The sequence below is a fragment of the Vidua chalybeata genome, chromosome Z, assembly GCF_026979565.1.
Source record: "Vidua chalybeata isolate OUT-0048 chromosome Z, bVidCha1 merged haplotype, whole genome shotgun sequence".
Lineage (NCBI taxonomy): Eukaryota > Metazoa > Chordata > Aves > Passeriformes > Viduidae > Vidua > Vidua chalybeata.
The window spans coordinates 489,848-510,142 of NC_071570.1; the positions used below are offsets into that span (position 1 = coordinate 489,848).

A 20,295-nucleotide genomic window follows, 5' to 3' on the forward strand; every position below is an offset into this window, starting at 1 on the left:
TTCCAGGCAGTACATGATGATGTCCATCACCTTGGAAACAAAAATTACCATCAGTTGGCAATCTGTGTTTTATGCTCTATAATTAAGGTTCTGAAGGTCATCCCATTCCAAGGGACACTTTCCAGCAGATCAGGCTGTTCCAAGCTGTGTCCAGCCTGGCTTTGACCTTCTTTTGCTTGGGATATTCTCCCCAACAGCATGACTTATTTAATGCAATTTAAAGTTTAAGAAATTAACTCGATATAAAGCAAATCCTCTGCACTCCCGAAGCCCGCACGGAAAGAAACTCCTCGAGTGGGGTCAGCCTCATCCCTGGCCCCGAGCCCAGGCCAGAGGGCCTCACCTCCACCAGCAGGTCCACGACGTCGGAGGGCATCTTGTCGATGAGGATCTCGATGACGCGCAGGATCTCGCCCTTGGCGCGGGCCAGCGTGCTGGTGTGGATGTTCTGCTGCGACTGCGTGTTGGCCGCCAGCGCCGTGTGCCGGTGCACCTGCGGGGAGCGGGGACACGGGCAGCGGCGCGACCGGAGCGGCCGCGGCATCGGCGAGGCCGGCCTTCAACCCGGCACCACCTCACCGACACTGCTAAGCCCGTCCCGCAGCTCGGCTCGGCTCAGCTCAGCTCAGCTCAGCTCAGTTCAGCTCAGCTCAGTTCAGCTCAGCTCAGTTCAGCTCAGCTCAGCTCAGCTCAGCTCAGTTCAGCTCAGTTCAGTTCAGCTCAGCTCAGCTCGGCTCAGCTCGGCTCGGCTCAGCTCGGCTCGGCTCGGCTCGGCTCAGCTCGGCTCGGCTTGGCTCAGCTCAGTTCAGCTCAGCTCAGCTCAGCTCAGCTCAGTTCAGCTCAGTTCAGCTCAGCACGGCTCAGCTCAGCTCAGTTCAGCTCAGCTCGGCTCAGCTCAGCTCAGCTCGGCTCAGCTCAGCTCAGCTCAACTCAGCTCAGCCCCGGCCGGGCTGGGGTGGCTCGGCCCACCCTGGGACCGGCCACGCCTGGGGCACACCGGGCCCGCAGCACCGCCCCGTCCTGCCCCCCTGCAAGCGCCCAAGGCGCAGAACAGCCTCCGGAGTGCCCCCGGCTGTCCGGCGGGGCGGGCCGCTCACCTCCTTGGCGATGGTGGTGATGAAGGCGGGCGGGCGGGCGGTGGCGATGAGGGACAGCGCGTGGCGAGCCGAGCGCGCCGAGTCGGCCGCCGGGCTCAGGGGCAGCCCCATTGTGATGCTAAACGGGAGCCACACAAAGGCAGGGACAAAGGAAAGCGGCGTTAGAAATATAGAGTGAAAAGATTAGAACCAGCTTATAATGTCAGTTCAAGGTCACCGGGAGCACTCCGGCAGTTCCAATATAATGGACTCCCAACAAAGAGCGGTGATTAGGAGTCAGGGTGTTCCAGCGTCAACCCCAAATCGAATAATTAACCATGAAGATTGAAAACAGTAAGTGCATCTGTCCAAAGTGGGCAAAAGGCCTTGTTAACAAATTATCTGTATGTGCTGAATACATATCACCCCACGGAGGCCCAGGCGAGCGCCCAGAGCGTCTTCCCGAGGATTTATGGTTTGGTCTTTTACAGTATTTTAAACACAGCCTGAAAAATCCCCTGGCCAGAGTAATTCTCCTTAATTCAAGGCTTTTACTTGCTGTGACAAGATAAAAGCAAAAAGCAATAAGGTGGTAAGTGCCCGGCAACTGCAAAAATAAAATTTCTACGTGCCCTGCACATTACCCAAAAATTCCCCAAAATGTAGAAACACGGAATCAGAGGCTGGTTTGGGTTGGAAGGGGCTTTAAGGGTCACCTATTCCACTCCCTGCCACGGGCAGCGACACCTTCCACTCTCCCAGATTGCTCCAAGCCCTGTCCAACCCGGCCTTGGACACTTCCAGGGACAGGGCAGCCACATATTTTTGTAGATAACCCGTGGAAGGGGTTCCTCCTTCTTTCCTGTGCTCTCTGATTTTTTGGGAAGAGACTAGCAGGAGTTTATAATCCCAACCAGTTTATTTTCCTTTCCCATCCCTCACCATCACTGTGCAAATTAAAATGTGGAACTAAATAAAGTCTCTTCCACAAGGTGATGTCCCCGTTGGCCTTTCCTTGGAAAACCACATTTAATGTAACTTCCAAGCTCCTGTCCAGGTGTTCCATGAAAAAGGAATAAGCCAGGGGAGGAGTTATCCCAGTTAACTTTTGGAGGGGGTTGCCAAAGGCAGCAAACCCCGAGTGCCTCTCTGGCACTTTTGAAGGCTCCGTGTCACGCCAGCAGTGTTTTCCCTTACAGGATGCTTGGCAAAGTGTGCATTTCCCTGGAAAGCAACAGGCTTTTAGTGAATTCCTTCCCTTGGGAGGATGTGACAGGGCAGAGATCGGGGCCAGCCCTGCGAGGGGACATTCCAGCCAGGACAAAAGCACCCAGACCATCCTACTGCACCTTCCACCAGGTCAGACAAAAACGTATGGATTGATCCTAAGGTGATCTGCTAATCTGGCTGTTTCAGAGCAGAACGGGGCCCAGAGAGGCTGTGGCTGCCCCATCCCTGGAATTGTTCCAGGCCAGGCTGCACGGGACTCGGAGCAACCTGGACAAGTAGAAGGTGTTCCTGACCGTGGCAGGGGGTGGAATGGGGTGAGCCTTAAAATACCCCACAACCCAAATCATTCCTTGAAAATCCGTGTGAAACACAGCTTAACACAGAAACCAAAAATACAGCCAAAAATGATTCCTATCATCATCCAAGCCAAGACATCAAAGCCTCCAAATGCTGGGAAAACACTCCTTATCCTCACAACCGAGCAGTTTCCCTTGGCACAGTCTAACCTTTGGGAAGCAGGACGAGCTGGGCAAGCGAAGGAGTTCCAAGCACCTGAGTTTTGCCTAACAGCTCGGATCTTCCCTTGATTCAGCAGGGAAAAAAGAAACCCACTCGTTTTCCTGGTCAATAAATGTGATTTCTCCTTTTCTATCTAAAAGCAGAAGCTTGACATAAAAGCTCTTTAATAAAACCTCCGGGAGAGGCACCGGCAGCTGTGTGCCGTTATTGTGTCCACGGCAAATCCGGCACAAAGCGGGAGCTCAGCGGGGCTCCGCCAGGGTGAGATCCACACTTAACCCCTGCACACATTGTTGCTCCATTTCTTTCCATCTCCCTCCATCCTGGATCTGTCAGGAATGTAACAGGCCATTTTCAATCTAAATCTTGTTATGGATTAATAAGCAAACTCTTTCGCGCTTATTATGCAATTTATCATGAGGAAAATTGCGCCCGGCTCCTCAAGGCTCCACGCTGATCCCTTCATTTATTCCCTGCTCTTTGGAGGGAGAGCCAGACTAATCTTCCTGACAGCTAAGGGTGGAATCACACGAGCAAAAGGACTTGCTGAAGAACCGTGGTCACTGGGATCCTGGAAGTCGGGATTTACATAAAGCGGGGCTTAGGAGGGGCTTTGGGAAGGGACAAGGTGTTGGTGCCTCCTGTCACACTACAAGGAATAACTGGAATTCGGACAAAAAACAATGCTAATCCAATTTGTCCATATTTCTCCTGCTAACACAGGGCAAGGATTCATTCTTTGTATGTTGAGGAAATGAAAACTTACATAAAATGGGCAACATCTACCTTAGAATAATGTCAGACTCCTCAACACTGATGGATGTGGAAACACATTTCTGGGATAAAACCAGCCCTGGGCAGCTCCTTATTGCAGGTGCCATTTAAATTCTGCGTTTGTCAACAAATATTTCCTGGAATCATGGAATGGTCTGGGTTGAAAGGAACCCTAAGGATGCCACGGGCAGGGGACACCATCCACTGGCCCAGGCTGCTCCGTGCTTTGTCCAACCTGGCCTTGGGCACTTCAGGGATGGGGCAGCCGCGGCTGCTCTGGGAATTCCATTCCTCCCCAGCCATCCCTTTCCAACAGCCACCCAGCCCTGCCCTCCACCTCGGGGCCGCTCCTTGCTCCTGTCTCCTGTGCCCCGCTGCGGAGCCCCGGGCCGGGATGCCCGGCGGCGCCCGGCGGGCTGGCCGCGGTACGCACTTGGCCAGCTGCTTCTCGGCGTCGGCGCAGAGCTCCAGCAGCCCCATGAGCACGGCCGACACGTCCATGTAGGGCTCCCAGACGGTGAAGCCGCGGCCGATGAGGTCGATGGCGGTCCTGCGGATGGTGCTGTGCGCCGGGAGCCGCGCGCTGGGCGGCTGCAGCAGCAGGAACGTCAGCGCCTTGCCTGGCAGGAGGGGACAGCGGGGCGGTCAGCGCGGCGGGCACGCGCCCCACGGACGCCCAGGGCCACCCCTGCCGCAGCCCTCCGCTAGCCCAGCTCGCCCCAAGCCCGTCCGGCCCGCCCTTGGACACCCTCTGTGCCGCTGCTGACTCTCACACACGGTATTTTCACTACCTAAGAAATAGCAGTAAATGGATTTTTTGGGGGGAAAAGCTGGAGAAGTGGACATGCCTGAGCGCTTCTGAGAAACAGAGCTTAGGAGGGAAGGGGAGAGAAACATCCCAAACAACTTCACCAATCCTGAATCCCGATCCAGGTTCTGCACATTTTGGAAATGCTTATTAATATTGCATTTAACAGCCTGCTCTTAAATAAAAGCAATTATGTACACATAAATGGAGGAGGGCTGAACCAGCGCCTGCCGATAATTCATCATTATCTCTCCATCATTACTTATTACCCCTCAATATTGCTTCTTGTGGTAAAGATAATTGCTGATTTTATCAGGTTTTTCTTGAAGTGTCCTCAACAAGTTGCTTGTTTTGTTTTTTAAACAAGCCTCCTGTTGTTTTTAGGACTGGGGAAAGCCAACAGCGTTTCTCCAGTTGACTCACACCAGCCAATCCCGATCCGTGCGAAACAACCCCCGAAATTCCTTCTTGTCATTGCCACGAGGTCGATTTTCTGCCTCAAACCCCGAGCCTTATTGAAAACGTGCCCCCTCGAGCAGCGCTCCAATAAAGCCCTCCTCCTTTCCCCCCAGCTCCTGCCGCTGACTCCAGCAACAGCAGCACCGCCCCAAAGGCCCGGTGCCCCGGTGGCTCCCCAGCCCGGACGTCTTTGTTCAAAGCTCCGCCTGGGCTTAAGCGGAGGAATGGATATTGACAAAAACATCGCGGCGCTAATGAGTTGTTCGTTAGGGCAATAAACATGTCACATTAGAGTCAGCCCCGACGAGGTAATTAGCCCTGGAAGGGCTGGGCACAGCGGGGCTGGAACACCCCGGGATGAGGTGCGTCCCCAGAGCCCGGTGTGCTGCTGCCCATTAATGCTCTCGAGGCGAAAACGCGGGTGGGCACAATTCCTCAGGCAGCCCCGGAGCTCAGGGAATGCCATTCCCACCTGAAGGGGCATTAAAACTGAATTTTATTCCAGGTGTTTCATTCTGCATTGGCACGCTTGCTCCTTGCGTCACTTTATTAACCCAGATGTGCCCAAATGCTAAAATTTATCACTTATTGTCACTGCACGGAAGCCCCTGGATTCCCAAAATGTCCTTCCTTGCCTTGGAATCCCTCTGAGCACACGGCTCCAGGCAGCCTTGTTATCCCCAGTTTGCCAATGGATTTTAAAAAATGAAATTATTTGCTCAGGAAAATCAATAGCCCAGGCAGGAATGAGACACTGAGAACTCTGATCAAGATCCAACTAAATCCAAATGATGGACTCCAAGAATAGGATTTAACTTGATTGTGACCCTTCCTAGATGATTTTTTTTTCCTTGATTGTCCACAGAGAGACAGAAATTTGGAGAGCTGGGTTAAAATTCCATATCCCTTCATCCCTTTCTGCTCCTGGCCCTGTGAATTTTTAGTCTTTTATTTTTATTCCAGATCTGCTCTCAGGTATCAAATCAAGATATTTTCAGGCCTAAATTAAAAATCACTTGTTTTTTTGCATAATGATGATCAGATTTTTTTTTTTCCCCCCCAGTTACAATCACCTCCCATCTGGAATTGCTCCAGGGCAGGCTGGACAAGCTTGGAGCACCCTGGGCTAATGGGAATTATCCTTGCCTGTGGGATGGGACAGCAACAGCTTCTCTGGGCACCCTGTGCCAGGGCCTCAGCACCCTCACAGCCAGCAATTCCTTCCCAATATCCCAGCCAAACAACCCCCACAATTATCCAGGCTGGGAGATTTCTCTTTCTGTTCAGAAATTCCACTTGCTTCCCCTCCTGCCCAGCAGCTGCCAGGAATTTGGGACACCACAAAGGCAGAGGGGTCTGGGCTGGGAACTGAACTGCTGGCTGGCTTGTGGAATCCAGACTCCAGCAAACCTGCATGGATCAGGCAGTGTGGAAAGCCTGCCATTCCCTTTGGAAAGAGCCCAAGTCAGTGGCCAGGAGATCTCAGTAACTCCGTGGCCACGGTGTCACCTGCGGCACAGCCAGAGCGAAAGGGCAAAGAGCTGCTCATTAATAACTGCAGGGATGGCAGCTGCCTGGAAAACCCCCCGGATTATCCCTGGAATCCAGCATTTCCACGGCCTGGCCACAGCAGCCCCATTTCCCAGCCCATTAGCTCTGTAAACACGGCATCAGCTGCAGCTCTGGGGGCACGTGGGGCATCTGCAGCCAGCGATTCCTGGGGTGCCATTTCATCAGGGAATAGCTCCGGGAAGGAGCTGTGAGGGCTCCAGGGACGAATGCAGGCAAGGGCACAGCGGGAATTTCTAGAGAATTCCACCCTCTTCAAAAGGCACACAGTCACAGCTCCGTGTCACTGAAAGCAGAGAAATAGCCTGCATTTGATGGATTTAGGCTTCCCCAGAGAAGCTGTGCGTTCCCCACCCCTGGAAGTGTCCAAGGCCGGGTCGGGCAGGGCTTGGAGCAGCCTGGGGCGGTGGAAGGTGACAAATAACCAAGAACAAACCATATAAATGCAGCGCAAGCGTTCTGCTTTACCTGGCAGGAGAATGAAGCCTGTCAGAATTCCAGCAGAATGATTCCTCGACAACCTCCTCCTGCCCATTCCCGCTCCCCCATCTTGCTGTTTCCCACAAAAACTGGAGGGAACCCTGTCACCAAGCGAGGCAGGAGAGGCCCGGGGGTACTCACACGTGTGCCTGGCCAGGGAATAATTGGATCCCCCGCTGGTGAGGCCGAAGCCCTCGGGGATCTGGCTGGAGCTGCGGGGCCGCGTGAGCAGCTTGGGCGGCTCGATCTCGGCGCCGAACTCGGCGCCGATGACTCCCAGCAGCACGATGGCCGTGGCCTGCTTGCGCCGCTCCTCGTAGGACGTGGACACCTTCTTGGGCTGCGGCAGCCCCGGCAGGCAGCCTGCAGGGGAGAGCCCAAAGCAAGGGGGTTTAGCGCTGCACACCGCACGGCTGGGCACCAACAGCGCCGCGCGCGCCCCCGTCACCCACGGCGTGCGCCGGCCGGGGAACGCCGGATCTTCGGGCACGGAGCTCAGCCCGCTCCGGACAAGCCAAACGATCCCTTCAACAGCTGCCAAGAGCTCATGGGGAACGAAAGCCACCGGCAAACTCCCTAATTTCCACGTTTCTTTGCCCAGTGACAGAAGATCCTAGGATTTCAGTGTTTATCTAGGGATTTCTGGGTTGCTTTCTGTTCACTTTAAATTGACAAGTTGCAATTTTTATTGTTTTTAAGAGATGGGTTTTTTTTTTCAGGATAAGTTCTTTGCATTATGTATGATATAAAAGCATCTTTTTGATACAGGATCCATCACCACATCCATCTTCCTATTAAATTTTAGGATATTTCAATTTTAGGATAACAGTACACACCATTAAACCAAATGGATATTTTCATACAGTAAAAGGCACCTATGGAATTTTAACAACGGGACAAAACCACAATTATGAATTTTACACAAAAGTGAAATATGTGTTAATAGTTTAACACAGTCCAAGGATTCTGAATTCCACTAAGCAGAGAAGGTTTTTTATTTAGAGTAAAAGGGTTTTTATTTAGAGTAAAATCCCAAAATCTTTGAAGAAATTGTTGGAACGAAACCGCAGTCACTTTGACAAATAAAGTCCACTGTTACCTAGATGTTAATTTCCAGCATCCTGGGAAATTCCCTAGCATTTATTCCAAAAAACAAGGAAGTTTGAATTCTTCCCAAGTGCTGTGTGCTGAGGAGTTGGGAGGCATCACCTGACACGGGATGTGGCTGGTGGATTAATGAAGGGTGGATTAATGAAGAGCATGGGATGTCTCTGTTAATGACATCCGTGGGGCTCCAGAGGAAAATAAGGAAGTTAACCAAATTTTAGGAGCTGTGGTCAGGCAACCCCGCCGGCCAAAAGGGAGAGAAAAACAAGGGAAAGCTTAACAATGGGAAGGGAGGGGAAAAAAGGGGAAAAAATCGATAGCAACTGCCTGTGGAGGAAGAAGGACGCAAACGGGCTGGAACAAAGCAGGGCAGAACAGTGGGAACCGTCCAAGAGCCGCCTGAGCTCTCTGTGGTAACATGTGCAGTGTCCCACCGATGTCACAGCCCGCGGTGGCCCCACGGCCTGTTCCAGCCCAGCCCATTCCAGGGCAGCCCGTTCCAGGACAGCCCATTCCAGGGACAGCCCGTTCCAGGGGCAGCCCGTTCCAGCCCAGCCCAGCCCGTTCCAGGACAGCCCATTCCAGGGACAGCCCATTCCAGGGACAGCCCATTCCAGCCCAGCCCGTTCCAGGACAGCCCATTCCAGCCCAGCCCGTTCCAGGGACAGCCCGTTCCAGGGGCAGCCCGTTCCAGGAGCAGCCCATTCCAGGGACAGCCCATTCCAGGACAGCCCATTCCAGCCCAGCCCGTTCCAGGGACAGCCCATTCCAGGGGCAGCCCGTTCCAGGACAGCCCATTCCAGGACAGCCCGTTCCAGGAGCAGCCCATTCCAGGACAGCCCGTTCCAGGGACAGCCCGTTCCAGGGGCAGCCCGTTCCAGGAGCAGCCCATTCCAGGGGCAGCCCATTCCAGGACAGCCCGTTCCAGGGACAGCCCGTTCCAGGGCAGCCCATTCCAGGCCAGCCCAGCCCATTCCAGCCCAGCCCATTCCAGGCCAGCCCGTTCCAGCGGCTCAGCAGACACCTGGGGCCGGGCTGGGCGGGCTGCAGGATGTCCCAGCCCGAGCCAGGCCCTGCCCGCTGGGCTGGGCGCAGCCCGGGGAGGGCTCTCCCTGCGCGGGAGCGCGGCAGATGCTGGAGCAGGGCCGGCATGCGGATGGATCAATAGCCCAGGGCTGACCCCGGCCCGCGCCGCTCCAGCCGCGGGAAGAAAGGAAAAGCCAACACATGTGCGGCTTCCAGGAGGAAATTATCCACCGCGGGCCTCCCCCCGCAGCCAGGGGCTGCAGCAACACCGAGTTAACCCTTACTGCATCCCGCAGGGAGCATCTTCAGACCGCGGAATGGTTTGGGGTGCAAGGATTTTAGGGATCATCCCATCCTTCCATTAGCTCAGGTTGCTCCAGGCACTACCTAACCTGGCTTTGGACGCTTCCAGGGATGGGGAATCCTCAAGCTCTCTGGGCAACAGAATCTGTACCAAGAGAATTTTCATGTATCAACCTGGAATGGCAAAAAAAAAAATCCTACTGGAAATCCACAAGCTCCACCTGGATCTGCCCCTCATCCACTGTTTTCCACTGGGAAAGCTCCCAGGCCTGGGCTGGGCACCAGGAGCTGAGCTCCTTCCTGCTGCTCCCCCTGTGCCAAGATATCCCTCTTTGCTAACCCCAAAAGAAATTCCAACCAGGACTTGCACGGTGGGAAGGATCCACAGTGTTCCATTAGCAATCTGGAATGTGACAGTTTGATCCTCACAGCTGCCGTGGAGGATTTTCTGCCTCAGAAAGAAAAGCCCCAAAATCCCCCAAACCTGCTGAAACTCCAAGAAATGAAATCCTAACCAACCAAACCCCTCAGATACAGCAAAATCCCGACCATTCCCCTGGAAACCTCTGGATGGGGAAAAAAACCTGCTCAAACAGAGGGGGATAAAAACTCCTTAATGTTTTAGGGTTTTTTTTTTTTTTTTAATTACTAGGTGAAGCCCCCAATTAATGGGAATGATTTTCCCCAACTGAACGGGCAGGCAGAATTTCCTCTGGAACAGCACCTGGAAGAGGAGCCCTTTCATTTGGCCGTGACAATTTGGTATTTTCTCCCCGCGCCGCGTCCCCCTTTAATCACGGCAGGGGCTGACACACAGATCCATTTTCCTGACAGGACGCTTGATCACCCTATCACAGGGAGAAAATTAATAACCTCCAATAGGTCTGTGTGCAAAGCACAAGCTGCAGTGCCAGGAGGACAAAAACCGTCGGGATTTCAGCTGGAAAAATCCCACTTTGGGCTGATGGCAAGACAGAATAATCCTCAGTATTCCCAAGCATGGCCACTGCAAGCACTGCGGCCCAGCGGCGCTGGCAGCAGGGCTGGGGCTGCGGGGGGAACGTGCCCAAATGTCCATGGTTTCCAGGCTGCCCGATCGATGGCTGCCGGAGCCGGGGTCAGGCTGCAGTTAACACCCGGGAGCGCGCGGCTCCGAGCTCCCCTTAATTGGCTTTGCACACTTCTGGGGGGAAATTAATTTCAGCCCAGCTTACAATAAAAGGATTAGAGCCCGAGTAAGTTCTCCAGGTGGGGCTGGCAGGGGATTCAGGGGTGTGGTTAGGGCGGCTTTGGGAGAGGTGCGCTCTGTATCTGCCAGCGGGTGCACGCTGGGGGCGCTCCCTGCTGCAGGAGCTGGGGACGGAGCCGGGAACCCATCCCGAAACCCAACCTGAGCCACCACATCCGTGCTCTGAACAGCCCCGGAGAATCCCCTGGGCATTCCCAGCTCGGGGCTGTAGCTACACAACACTCCCTGCAGGCTCGGCACTGGGATTTACTCACGGCATATAAAAACCGCCTGGAAACACAGAAATACTGGAAACGGAGATTTCACGTGGATAAATCATTGGCTCAATGCACAGAGAGTCTTGAGGACTCTCTCCAAGTAAACCAGAAGAGCCAGTATGACCCAGGAATCCCGGTGACAGCGAGCACAAGGAAAACGCAGGAGGAGAGGAGAGTATTTTACAAAGCCGAGGTCACTCATCCCGGGTCCCTGCACCGCTCGGGAGCGCGGCCATTCCCAGACCCACGGCTCCCTCTCCTGGCCCAGCTGAGAGGGGCCTCGGGAGCCCGGCGAGGCAGCTGGAATTCCTGCCGGGAACGGCCCGCCCCAAGAGGAATTTGGGGAATTCCTCCCTGACAGCCCACCCTGTTCTATGTCTGCCGTAACAATTCAGTGCCGATCACTCCTTTCTAATAAAGAATAGTGTCAATACAATCAGTGCTCCGGAATATCTGGAATTCTAAACTGGGAATAATTTCATGGCAGAGCTCTTTAAGTGCTGGGAGTTGTCACGCATTAGAAATTACAACTTAATTTCTTTGATTGCAGGTGGAAGATGTGCTTTTCCACACATAAAGTGAGTACTTCTCCAGCCATTCCCATCTCCTGCCGTTTACTGGAATTTTCTGCTCCCTTTTATGAGGGAATATTTCACTGTGCTGCAGCATCTGGGAACACAAAATGGGTGAGGATGCTGCAGCCTTTTCCAGGGAAATAGGCAGAGACAAAATGGATTCTGTGCTGCTCAGATGGGGAATATCAGGCACCTTTTACCCAGGTTTTAAAGCACTGGGCCCATCCATCAAAATTCCCCTCAGAGGGGCACATTTAAGGGATGAGAATCTCAATTTTTTAAAGATCTGTTTATTGTTAATAGGATCTTAATATAACGAGCCTTTAGACCAATGATCTTTAACACTTAAATAAACTGGATTTGAAGTTTAGTGACAACTTCCCAACAGGATCACTTGGAACAAACAGTGATGAGTAAGACTTAATTTGGAGTAGTTACAGCCCAAATTCCAGCCAAAATAAAAAAAAAAAAAAACCAACAAAAACAAACAACACACTTTTTGGTACAATAAGGCTTTTTAAAAAAAAAACTTCCACCAGATTTTTGATGTGCAGAAATGGGATTTTGGAGTTTCAGAGCCATTGGCATCAATTTACCTACAAAAATTTACCCACACAGATGGACCCAGAGATGAAGAAATACCTTTTCAAAAGGGGTTTAATGGAACTAACTCATCGATTGCTCTTTCAGTAAGGAACCACAAGGAACTGCACAGTCCAGTGGGGAGCTCTCCTTCCCTTCCATCCCACTCCTGAAGGGATCCCAGCATGCATTTTAGGGAGCTGAAGGACAAGCCAGGAGCACATTCCTGCCACAGCTCCAGTGAGATCCCAAAAGGAAAACGCAGGAAACCTGGGAAGTTTCCAGTGCCAGCAGTCCTGCAGCTCAGGAAAGCATCCCAGCAGAGCATTCCTGCCTCACACCCCTGAGCCAGCAGGGTAAAACCACAGCAAAGATGGTTTCACAGAGCCAGAGCCAGCTTTTCCCAGGAAATATGAATTCTGCAGAGCTCCAGGGCCCCCAGGGCAGGGACCTTCCCCTGGAGCAGGCTGGAGCCGGGGCTGGGACCTTCCCTAACGGATATCCCCGTGGCACATGCTGACCCCACACTCGTCCAGCCCCAAAGCCCTCTGGAGCTGAATGGGGCTGGCTGGGAGACATCTGCTTCCCTGGCAGCTGCCCACAGCTTCCCAACAATGGCTCTGGCAAAGGCCCCTCTTCCCGAGCCTATTCCTTTAAAAAGGGAAAAGGAACAGAGCGTGCCTGGCGATCTCTGCTTTGCCATAAGCAGCTGCCTGCAAACAGCAGGAACCCAAATCCTCTGCTCCCTTGCACCTCGTAGATATCCCTCAGCTTCTGAATTCCTGTTAGGGCACCCAAAAACTCCTTAAAGCCCGAGGTTTCGTGCTAAACACCGTGTCCCTGCGCTCCCGCTCCATTTGCAATGGAAACAGGACCCAGCAGAGGAGGAGTGCTCTGCCTTTCCCCAATTAGCATCTGAAAGGGACCCAGGTTTGGATGACAAACCCTCACTTTTTTTGGAACTGTCACACAATAGCCCACGGTATGGTGGATGGGTTCCAGTGAGTGGTTACACACAAATTAAAAGCTTTTCCCCCTCTGCCAGTGGGTCTGGGGCACACAGCGTGCCTGTGACAGCTTTTGGGAGGTGCTCAGCCCCAGTGGAACCTCCTTAAAGCAAAGCCAGCAGGAATTTCGGGTGGGAAGGGGCTGCCAGATGGTGCTGTTTGTTGTGCAGCTCCAGCCCAGCCTGGATTTTCTGGGGCTGGAAAACAGGAGAGACACACTGGGAACAGCACCTGCTGCTCCCCCTCCCTTCCAACCCCTCCCACTCCTCCCTCAAGGAAGAGAAACTGCCAGAGGAGCTGCTGCAGAACTCAGGTTATTAAAAATGCACTCTGCTACAACCTCAACAGGAGCAGCTAAAATTAAAAGAGCACTTACCATTTGTTACAGAATTTTCTTCTGAAAGATTTGATTTCTTCGAGTAAAACAATTGTAATATCACACAGAACAAATAATGAATCACTTTGGAATTCATTTTAGGTTACTTTAGAAATGAATTCATTTTACATTCCACCGGAATAAGTTGTTTAGGGAACAATCATAAAGAATGACAAACAACCACAGAAAGCCTTTATTTTGGAAGAACTGTTGGTGGCTGTGGGCAGATTTGAGAGCTCCAAATGCAGTGAAATAGAGACACAGGAATTATCTCGGTAACATTAATGATCTGAATGCTCACCTGCTGCGATGTCATCATCCACCAGGTCGTGCTCCTCCTCCTGGACTTTGGCTTCTGCTCCTGAGGGATCCGGGCTGGCACTCGCCGTCTGAAGGGCTTCTGTGGTCACTCCAGCTGGAGGAACAACCCAACACCCCAAAATCAGGGATCTGGGGAAAGAATCCCCTGTTCCTGCAGCAGCTAAACTTCATTTCATTCCTTCTCGTCCTGCCTTGCTTTGGGCTCCTTCAACTCCAACCTCGCACAAGATGCTCAACCTCATCTAGAAATAGCAAAATTTGATATTTATTTGGCTTTCCAGGGCCAACATGGATTATTCCCCATCCCTGGGAGCGTCCCAGGCCAGTGTGGACACGGCCTGGAACAAGCTGGTCTGGTGGGAGGTGTCCCTGCCCGCTCCAGCCCAGAGCATTCCAGACAACCAACAAATCCCTTCCATTTGTGCTGCCACACTGCAGGTTTTCCCTTCAAAACAAACCACAACTCACCCAAACTAACAAAATTTTAGGAATATGGGAAGCAGAAGGCCTTGCAGGTAATTTCTGGGCAGAAAGGAGCTAGAATAAAGAATATTTCTTTATCTTTCCTATGCTCCTCCCTCTCCTTCTAGCAGAAAATGAGACTTTACACAAGTCTGTTTGTTATATCCCAAATAATTCTTATTCCCTTCAGTTCCTCCAACTCTGTATCCTTAATTCCAAGAGTTTCAACACTTACCATAAAAACCTAATCCAAATTTGCTAGTTTTGACCCACTGGAATGGTTTCCAGTCTAACTGAGCTCAGAGAAACACAAACCACATCCTAACATCTTCCATTAAGATTTAATCCTGGGATTAGACACCCCAAAATCAGTTGGTGAGTAGCAGAGGTCGCATTTTCAGGGGAAAAAAGCTCCTTCCAAGCCCCTTGAGATGCTCTCACTGCAGGAGTATCTGTGCATTCCCTGCAGGCCTGGGACACCTTGGCAGGAGCCCTTTAGGGACAAGCAGTGAGCACTGGGTGGATCACTGGGAATGTGGGGCTCCCAACCATGGATAGATCACTGGGAATGTGGGGCTCCCAGCCCTGGATGGATCACTGGGAATGTGGGGCTCCCAGCCCTGGATGGATCACTGGGAATGTGGGGCTCCCAGCCCTGGATGGATCATTGGGAATATGGGGTTCCCAACCCTGGATGGATGAGTGGGAATGTGGGGTTCCCAACCCTGGATGGATCACTGGGAATGTGGGGTTCCCGAGGCCCTTTCCCTGGATGGATCACTGGGAATGTGGGGTTCCCGAGGCCCTTTCCCTGGATGGATCACTGGGAATGTGGGGTTCCCGAGGCCCTTTCCCTGATGGATCACTGGGAATGTGGGGTTCCCGAGGCCCTTTCCCTGGATGGATCACTGGGAATGTGGGGTTCCCAACCCTGGATGAATCACTGGGAATGTGGGGTTCCCGAGGCCCTTTCCCTCAATTGGTCACTGGGAATGTGGGGTTCCCGAGGCCCTTTCCCTGATGGATCACTGGGAATGTGGGGTTCCCGAGGCCCTTTCCCTCAATTGGTCACTGGGAATGTGGGGTTCCCGAGGCCCTTTCCCTCAATTGGTCACTGGGAATGTGGTGTTCCCGAGGCCCTCTTCCCCGTTTCCCGGTGAGGGGCAGTGCCAGGCGCTCCTTACGGGAGATGACGCTGTCCATGTACTGGGGCAGGTAGGGAGCCCAGGTGTCGATGGTCTCCTTGCGGCCCGCCTGCTCGATCCTGCGCAGCTCGGCCAGCAGCAGCGCCTGCGCCGCCTCCCGCACCTGCAGGGATCAGCACAGGGGTCACAGCAGGAACAGGGCAGCACAGGGGTCACAAAGCACACAGACACCGAGCTTTAGTGCCACTCCTGAGGGTTAAACTGGGCTGTAGCTGGAGAATATTCCAGCAGCAGCGCCTGCGCCGCCTCCCGCACCTGCAGGGCAGCACAGCACAGGGGTCACAAAGCACACAGACACCGAGCTTTAGTGCCACTCCTGAGGGTTAAACTGGGCTGTAGCTGGAGAATATTCCAGCAGCAGCACTTCCAGAACACCCAGCCACAGCCAGCCACAGCCAGCACAAACACAGTTCTGATGCCTTCAGTTTTGGCTTTCATATTTTCCAGATTCTGTACTGCATCAGTGTGTAACTCTGAATTTCACACAGAGTTAGCGAGTTCTCTTCAGAGTTTAGTTGCACAGAACGATCCTTTTCCAGCCTGAGAACCAAGGACACCTGGTTCTCAGCTCCAGGCCCAAAAAGTGCAAACAACAGGGAACTGAGGAGAGCAATCTGGGAAGGTGGGACTGCATAACCTGGAGCTGGAATTGGACAATTAACCTCAATATGGAAATGGACCAAAACTTACAGAAGTGTGAAAACTCGTGACCTGGGGTTCATCTTGGGGCTGCCCAAGGTGTATCCTTTGAAGGCCTTCTAATAAATCCCTACTTTATTCTTTAACTCTGTCCAGCCTCTGTTCCGGGCAGCCTCTCCAGGCATCAGCTCCCAGAGGGTCACAAACCACACAAACACAAAGATTCCATCCATTCCTGATGGGTTAAACTGGCTTTAACCACAAAACACTCCCGAATGAGGAATAAAAGCTGCAGGCTCCCTGCTGGAAATGAACTGGGTGGGGAACACTGACCACTGAACACCAACAGCGCCCCAAAGCAGGAAGGCTGGGCTCACCTCCAGGCAGCGATCCTGCCACCTGCGTGCCAGCATCTCCAGCAGAGGAGGCCGGAATTTCTCCAGCCCCAGCAGGTCCGGGAGCATCACGCAGTGCATGGCAGCCAGCTGGCTCCAGCCTGGGAGAACACAGGGAATGCACACATCTCCAGGTCAGCTACATTCATTTCTGCTCACATTTCATCAGCCGCTTGCAGCAAACTCACAGGAATGACCCCTATCAGGAAATGGGGTTTTCTGTCCTCATTTAAAGTTCTGCAAATAGATCCAAGCACAGTTTGCCTGCTATCCTTATTTTCCACCTGAATCTTTACTTTAGCACACTTAATCCGGGTGCATTCCTACTACAGCTCTGCAGTTCTGTGCAGGTAAAACCAGGAGAGAAGCACAGAGTTCAAATACCACAGTGTGCAAAAACATTCCACATTCTATTAAATATATGTCCAATATTATATTCAAATCTCCATCAACACCAAAACTCAGATTTAAGTGGTGTGAAAGCCAACAGGGAAGCCTACCCCAGGTACCCCGTGTCCACAGAAAAAAATCCCTTAAAAATCAAATAAAAATAACAATGAGAAAGGATTTCAGCTGAAGTAAAGGACAAGTAGAAAAGTGAGGAAGGAATACCTTCGTTGACTAAGAAACAGGAATGGAAAGCAGAAGTGTCAGAGTGCCCAGATTCCGTGCTGGAAGCAGCAGCAGGAGCAACTTGCAGAGGAAAGAAGAAGAAATAAAAGAGAGAAAAAAAGAGGGAAGTGAGGAGAGCAGCAGCAGAAAAACGGGTTAGTATCACTGAAGAGTGGAAAACAAGGGGAGGCTGTGATGATCTTCAACTTAAAAATAACACTCAGCTTCAAAATAATATTCAACTCAAAATAATGTCCAACTTAATGGGAATTCCAGGTTTTCCAAGAAGGAAGAGGCAGACATGCAGCTGCAGAGGAACATGGAGACAGCGACAGAAACTGGGATGTTTTGAAAAGACCAAAACACATCGAAATTAAGTGATTTTGAATATGCTTTTAGGCAGGTGGCTTTGGTTTGACTTCATGTTTGACTGTAAATTAGAAACCCAGGAATTCTGCTGCTTCTTTTCATGCTTTTCCCATACTTCCATAGATTTGGAAGTCGTACTATGCACCAAAGGCCCAAAAAATCAACCTTAATCACCCTGAGCTGCCCCATCTGTCACTCCAAGATGTCCAGGATGAATTCCTGAGGGCTGGCTGGAATTTAACTTCATTTTAAATGGGCCTCTGGGCAAAAAATGTAACTTTACCACAGAAATGTCAAACAGCCTAAAGGAGAAGGACACAAATTCAGGCCTGGAACCCAACACAGTACCTGGGACATATCTTTTGGGAACTCCCATGTCACCAAGCTGTTAGGGCTGGAAAAGACCTGGGAGATGATTGAATCCAACCAGGAGCTGGCCCCACAGTGCCCACCACTCCCTGTGCCAGGGGACATTGCATCCAACCTTTCTTCCAGCACGTGGGAGGCACAGAGTGGCTGCAGTAAATCCCTTCCCACCCCACCTGCACAAGGTGCATCAAAAAAGATGCTTAATTTAGGGAAAACATAAATGATAGCTGCACAAACCCACCCCAGACTGAAACTAAAGCTTCACTCCAGAGTTTTTTGCCTGGCTTTGCTGGAGTGGCTCACTCTGTTCCAATGTGAGGAGTTCCAACCAGCCGAGGAGTGATCCTGGCAGCGAGCTGGGATCACTCTCACAGAAACACTTTGGGATGAGTCTGTAGAGCCTTTATTTCCAGGCTGTAAAGCCTCCTCAGAGCCAGAACGTTTGGGAGCACTTTAAACAGGCAAAAACTCCTTGTCAGGGAATGATGTCATGGTAGAATCAGCACCTTGTACTGGTTCTGGAACAAGTCCTAATCCCCAATAATTTCATGGAGATTAACAATACATTACTACCTTGCCTTGTCCTCCCCGTGCAGTCATTTTATGTCTTGACAACAAGGTGTTAAGTTCAGTGTCATGAGCTGCAATAACAGACCCAAGGGTTGCAAGGGAAGTGGTTTTTACCTTGTTTGATTTGCCCTTGTGCTGCATGGCTGGACACGGGAGGGGGCGGCTTCCCCTTGGCCGTCTCGGGGGTGCCCGGCCTGGGCGGCCTAAACACGAAATATCCACGGAGAGACACGTCAGCTCCAGCCCCAAAGGCCTTGGGAGCCATCCCATCCTCCACAAGGTAAAGCACACCCAACCCACCGCTAGATGCCCGCCGGGGCAGCGCCCGCCGTACCTGGCGGGGCCTTTCTTCATGTGGTCCCCGATGAAGGTGGCGTTGGTCATGCTCATCAGCGTGTTGGCCAGGGAGATGACGGACAGCAGGTGCTGCGTGGTGACAGCCCGCGACACCCCGTAGGTGCCCTTCCCCAGGCCCTCCGTCACCGACATCTTCCTGCCCGGCTCCTCCAAGGCCGGCCTGCCCACGGGCTGGTTGTAGCCAGGGAGCATCAGGGACATGTGGCCCCCTCGCGACAGGAGGCCGAAGGACACGGAGCAGTGCGGCTTCAGCATGCCCAGGCGGTCCAGGCACAGCTCGTCCAGCACCGAGTTCAGGCCCCAGGCGTGCAGGCAGGACATGAAGAGCTTGGCCGTGTCCATGGTTAGATTATACTCCAACAAAGTCAGCGGTTTGGATTTGCTGGAGCGATACTCCGGGTCGCCGTCTTCTCTCCTCTGCCTCACGGCCTCCTCATCCTCATCCTCATCGTCGAGGAGGTGCTCCTTGATGTTCTCCTTGATGGTCTCCTTGACCTGCTGGAAGAGCACGGCCGCTCGTTTGCCGGTGAGGAAGGAGCCTCCCTTGTCGGAGGCGCCGGAGGCCTTCTGGAGGTTCTCTGGAGACACGAGGGCGGCGCTGGGCCGCGAGGCCTCCTCCGTCAGCAGCTGGATGATCAGCGCCTCCACGTCGAAGAACAGCACGTGGATGTCCGGGTCTGTCAGGTTGGTCTTGATGGCCTGAACCATCAGGGAGTTGTGGGAGTATTTCGGTAAATTCCCCTGGAAAACAAGAGGGCAAACTGAAATTCCCAATAGGGAAGCTGTGGATGAGGCAAGTTTGAAACGCACCCACAAGCCACAGAAATTCAATTTACAGGTGTTTATAGATAAATGGAGCTCTCCAGGTGAGACACAAGTTCACACCTCCTCCTCCTGAACCCTGTGAGAGCATAGTTATATTCCAAACAACAGCCAAACTGCTACTAAGCTTAAAACACATTAAAGATTTCATATTTGCAGGGGGAACTGTGGAATCAATATATGCCATTGGAGAAGAAGCTGCTCAGATTCACCCGGACCTGCAATTACTGCACCACTTGGTCACTCCCCTTCAGTCCATCTCCTTCCTCCTTCCCTCCCTCCCAAGGGGGAAAAGAGGGAGGAGGCAGGGAATGAAGGTGCTGTGGCAAAAAAGCTGAAGAATGTCAGAAAGGAGACTGGAAACCAGAACACTAACAGAAGCTTTTAAGCATTATTCTCCCTAACCCCTTCACTCCCAGCACCTTCACTGCATGAGGAGCCCACACATAAAACCCTGCAGGTACAAATGCAACATTCCCAGTTCTGCCTGGATGCAGCAGGAGCAGCAGCAGAAACCCTGAGCAGACATTTTTTAATGGAAACATGCTGGTGGTGCTCTAAGGAATGTTCTCAGCACGGGAGATTTCTCTCCCGACAGAAGGTGACAGCACAAGGCAAAGTAAAGGGATAGTGGGAGAACTGGGAGTGGAGCCCTGCTGCTCTCTGCTGGCCACAAGCTGCACAGGGGAGCTCCAGGCTGGATGTCGGGAACAGCTCCTCGTGGAATGGAACGGGCTGTCCAAACCCAGGGCAGGGGCGGAGTCCCCAGCCCTGGGG

General features: G+C 52.5%; 1 protein-coding gene across 1 annotated transcript in view; it reads right to left on the reverse strand.

Moving 5' to 3' along the window:
- WDR7 (WD repeat domain 7) overlaps nucleotides 1–20,295 on the reverse strand; it is a 39,402-nt gene that overhangs the window by 11,119 nt on the left and 7,988 nt on the right. The window contains exons 14-24 of the mRNA XM_053968722.1: nucleotides 18,674–19,437; nucleotides 18,454–18,542; nucleotides 17,032–17,112; nucleotides 16,402–16,520; nucleotides 15,365–15,488; nucleotides 13,699–13,812; nucleotides 7,057–7,278; nucleotides 4,033–4,219; nucleotides 1,098–1,215; nucleotides 344–493; nucleotides 14–30 (exon numbers count right to left, since the gene is read on the reverse strand). Coding sequence (XP_053824697.1) covers nucleotides 14–30; nucleotides 344–493; nucleotides 1,098–1,215; nucleotides 4,033–4,219; nucleotides 7,057–7,278; nucleotides 13,699–13,812; nucleotides 15,365–15,488; nucleotides 16,402–16,520; nucleotides 17,032–17,112; nucleotides 18,454–18,542; nucleotides 18,674–19,437 — 1,985 coding nt within the window. The remainder of the gene's footprint in view (nucleotides 1–13; nucleotides 31–343; nucleotides 494–1,097; nucleotides 1,216–4,032; nucleotides 4,220–7,056; nucleotides 7,279–13,698; nucleotides 13,813–15,364; nucleotides 15,489–16,401; nucleotides 16,521–17,031; nucleotides 17,113–18,453; nucleotides 18,543–18,673; nucleotides 19,438–20,295) is intronic.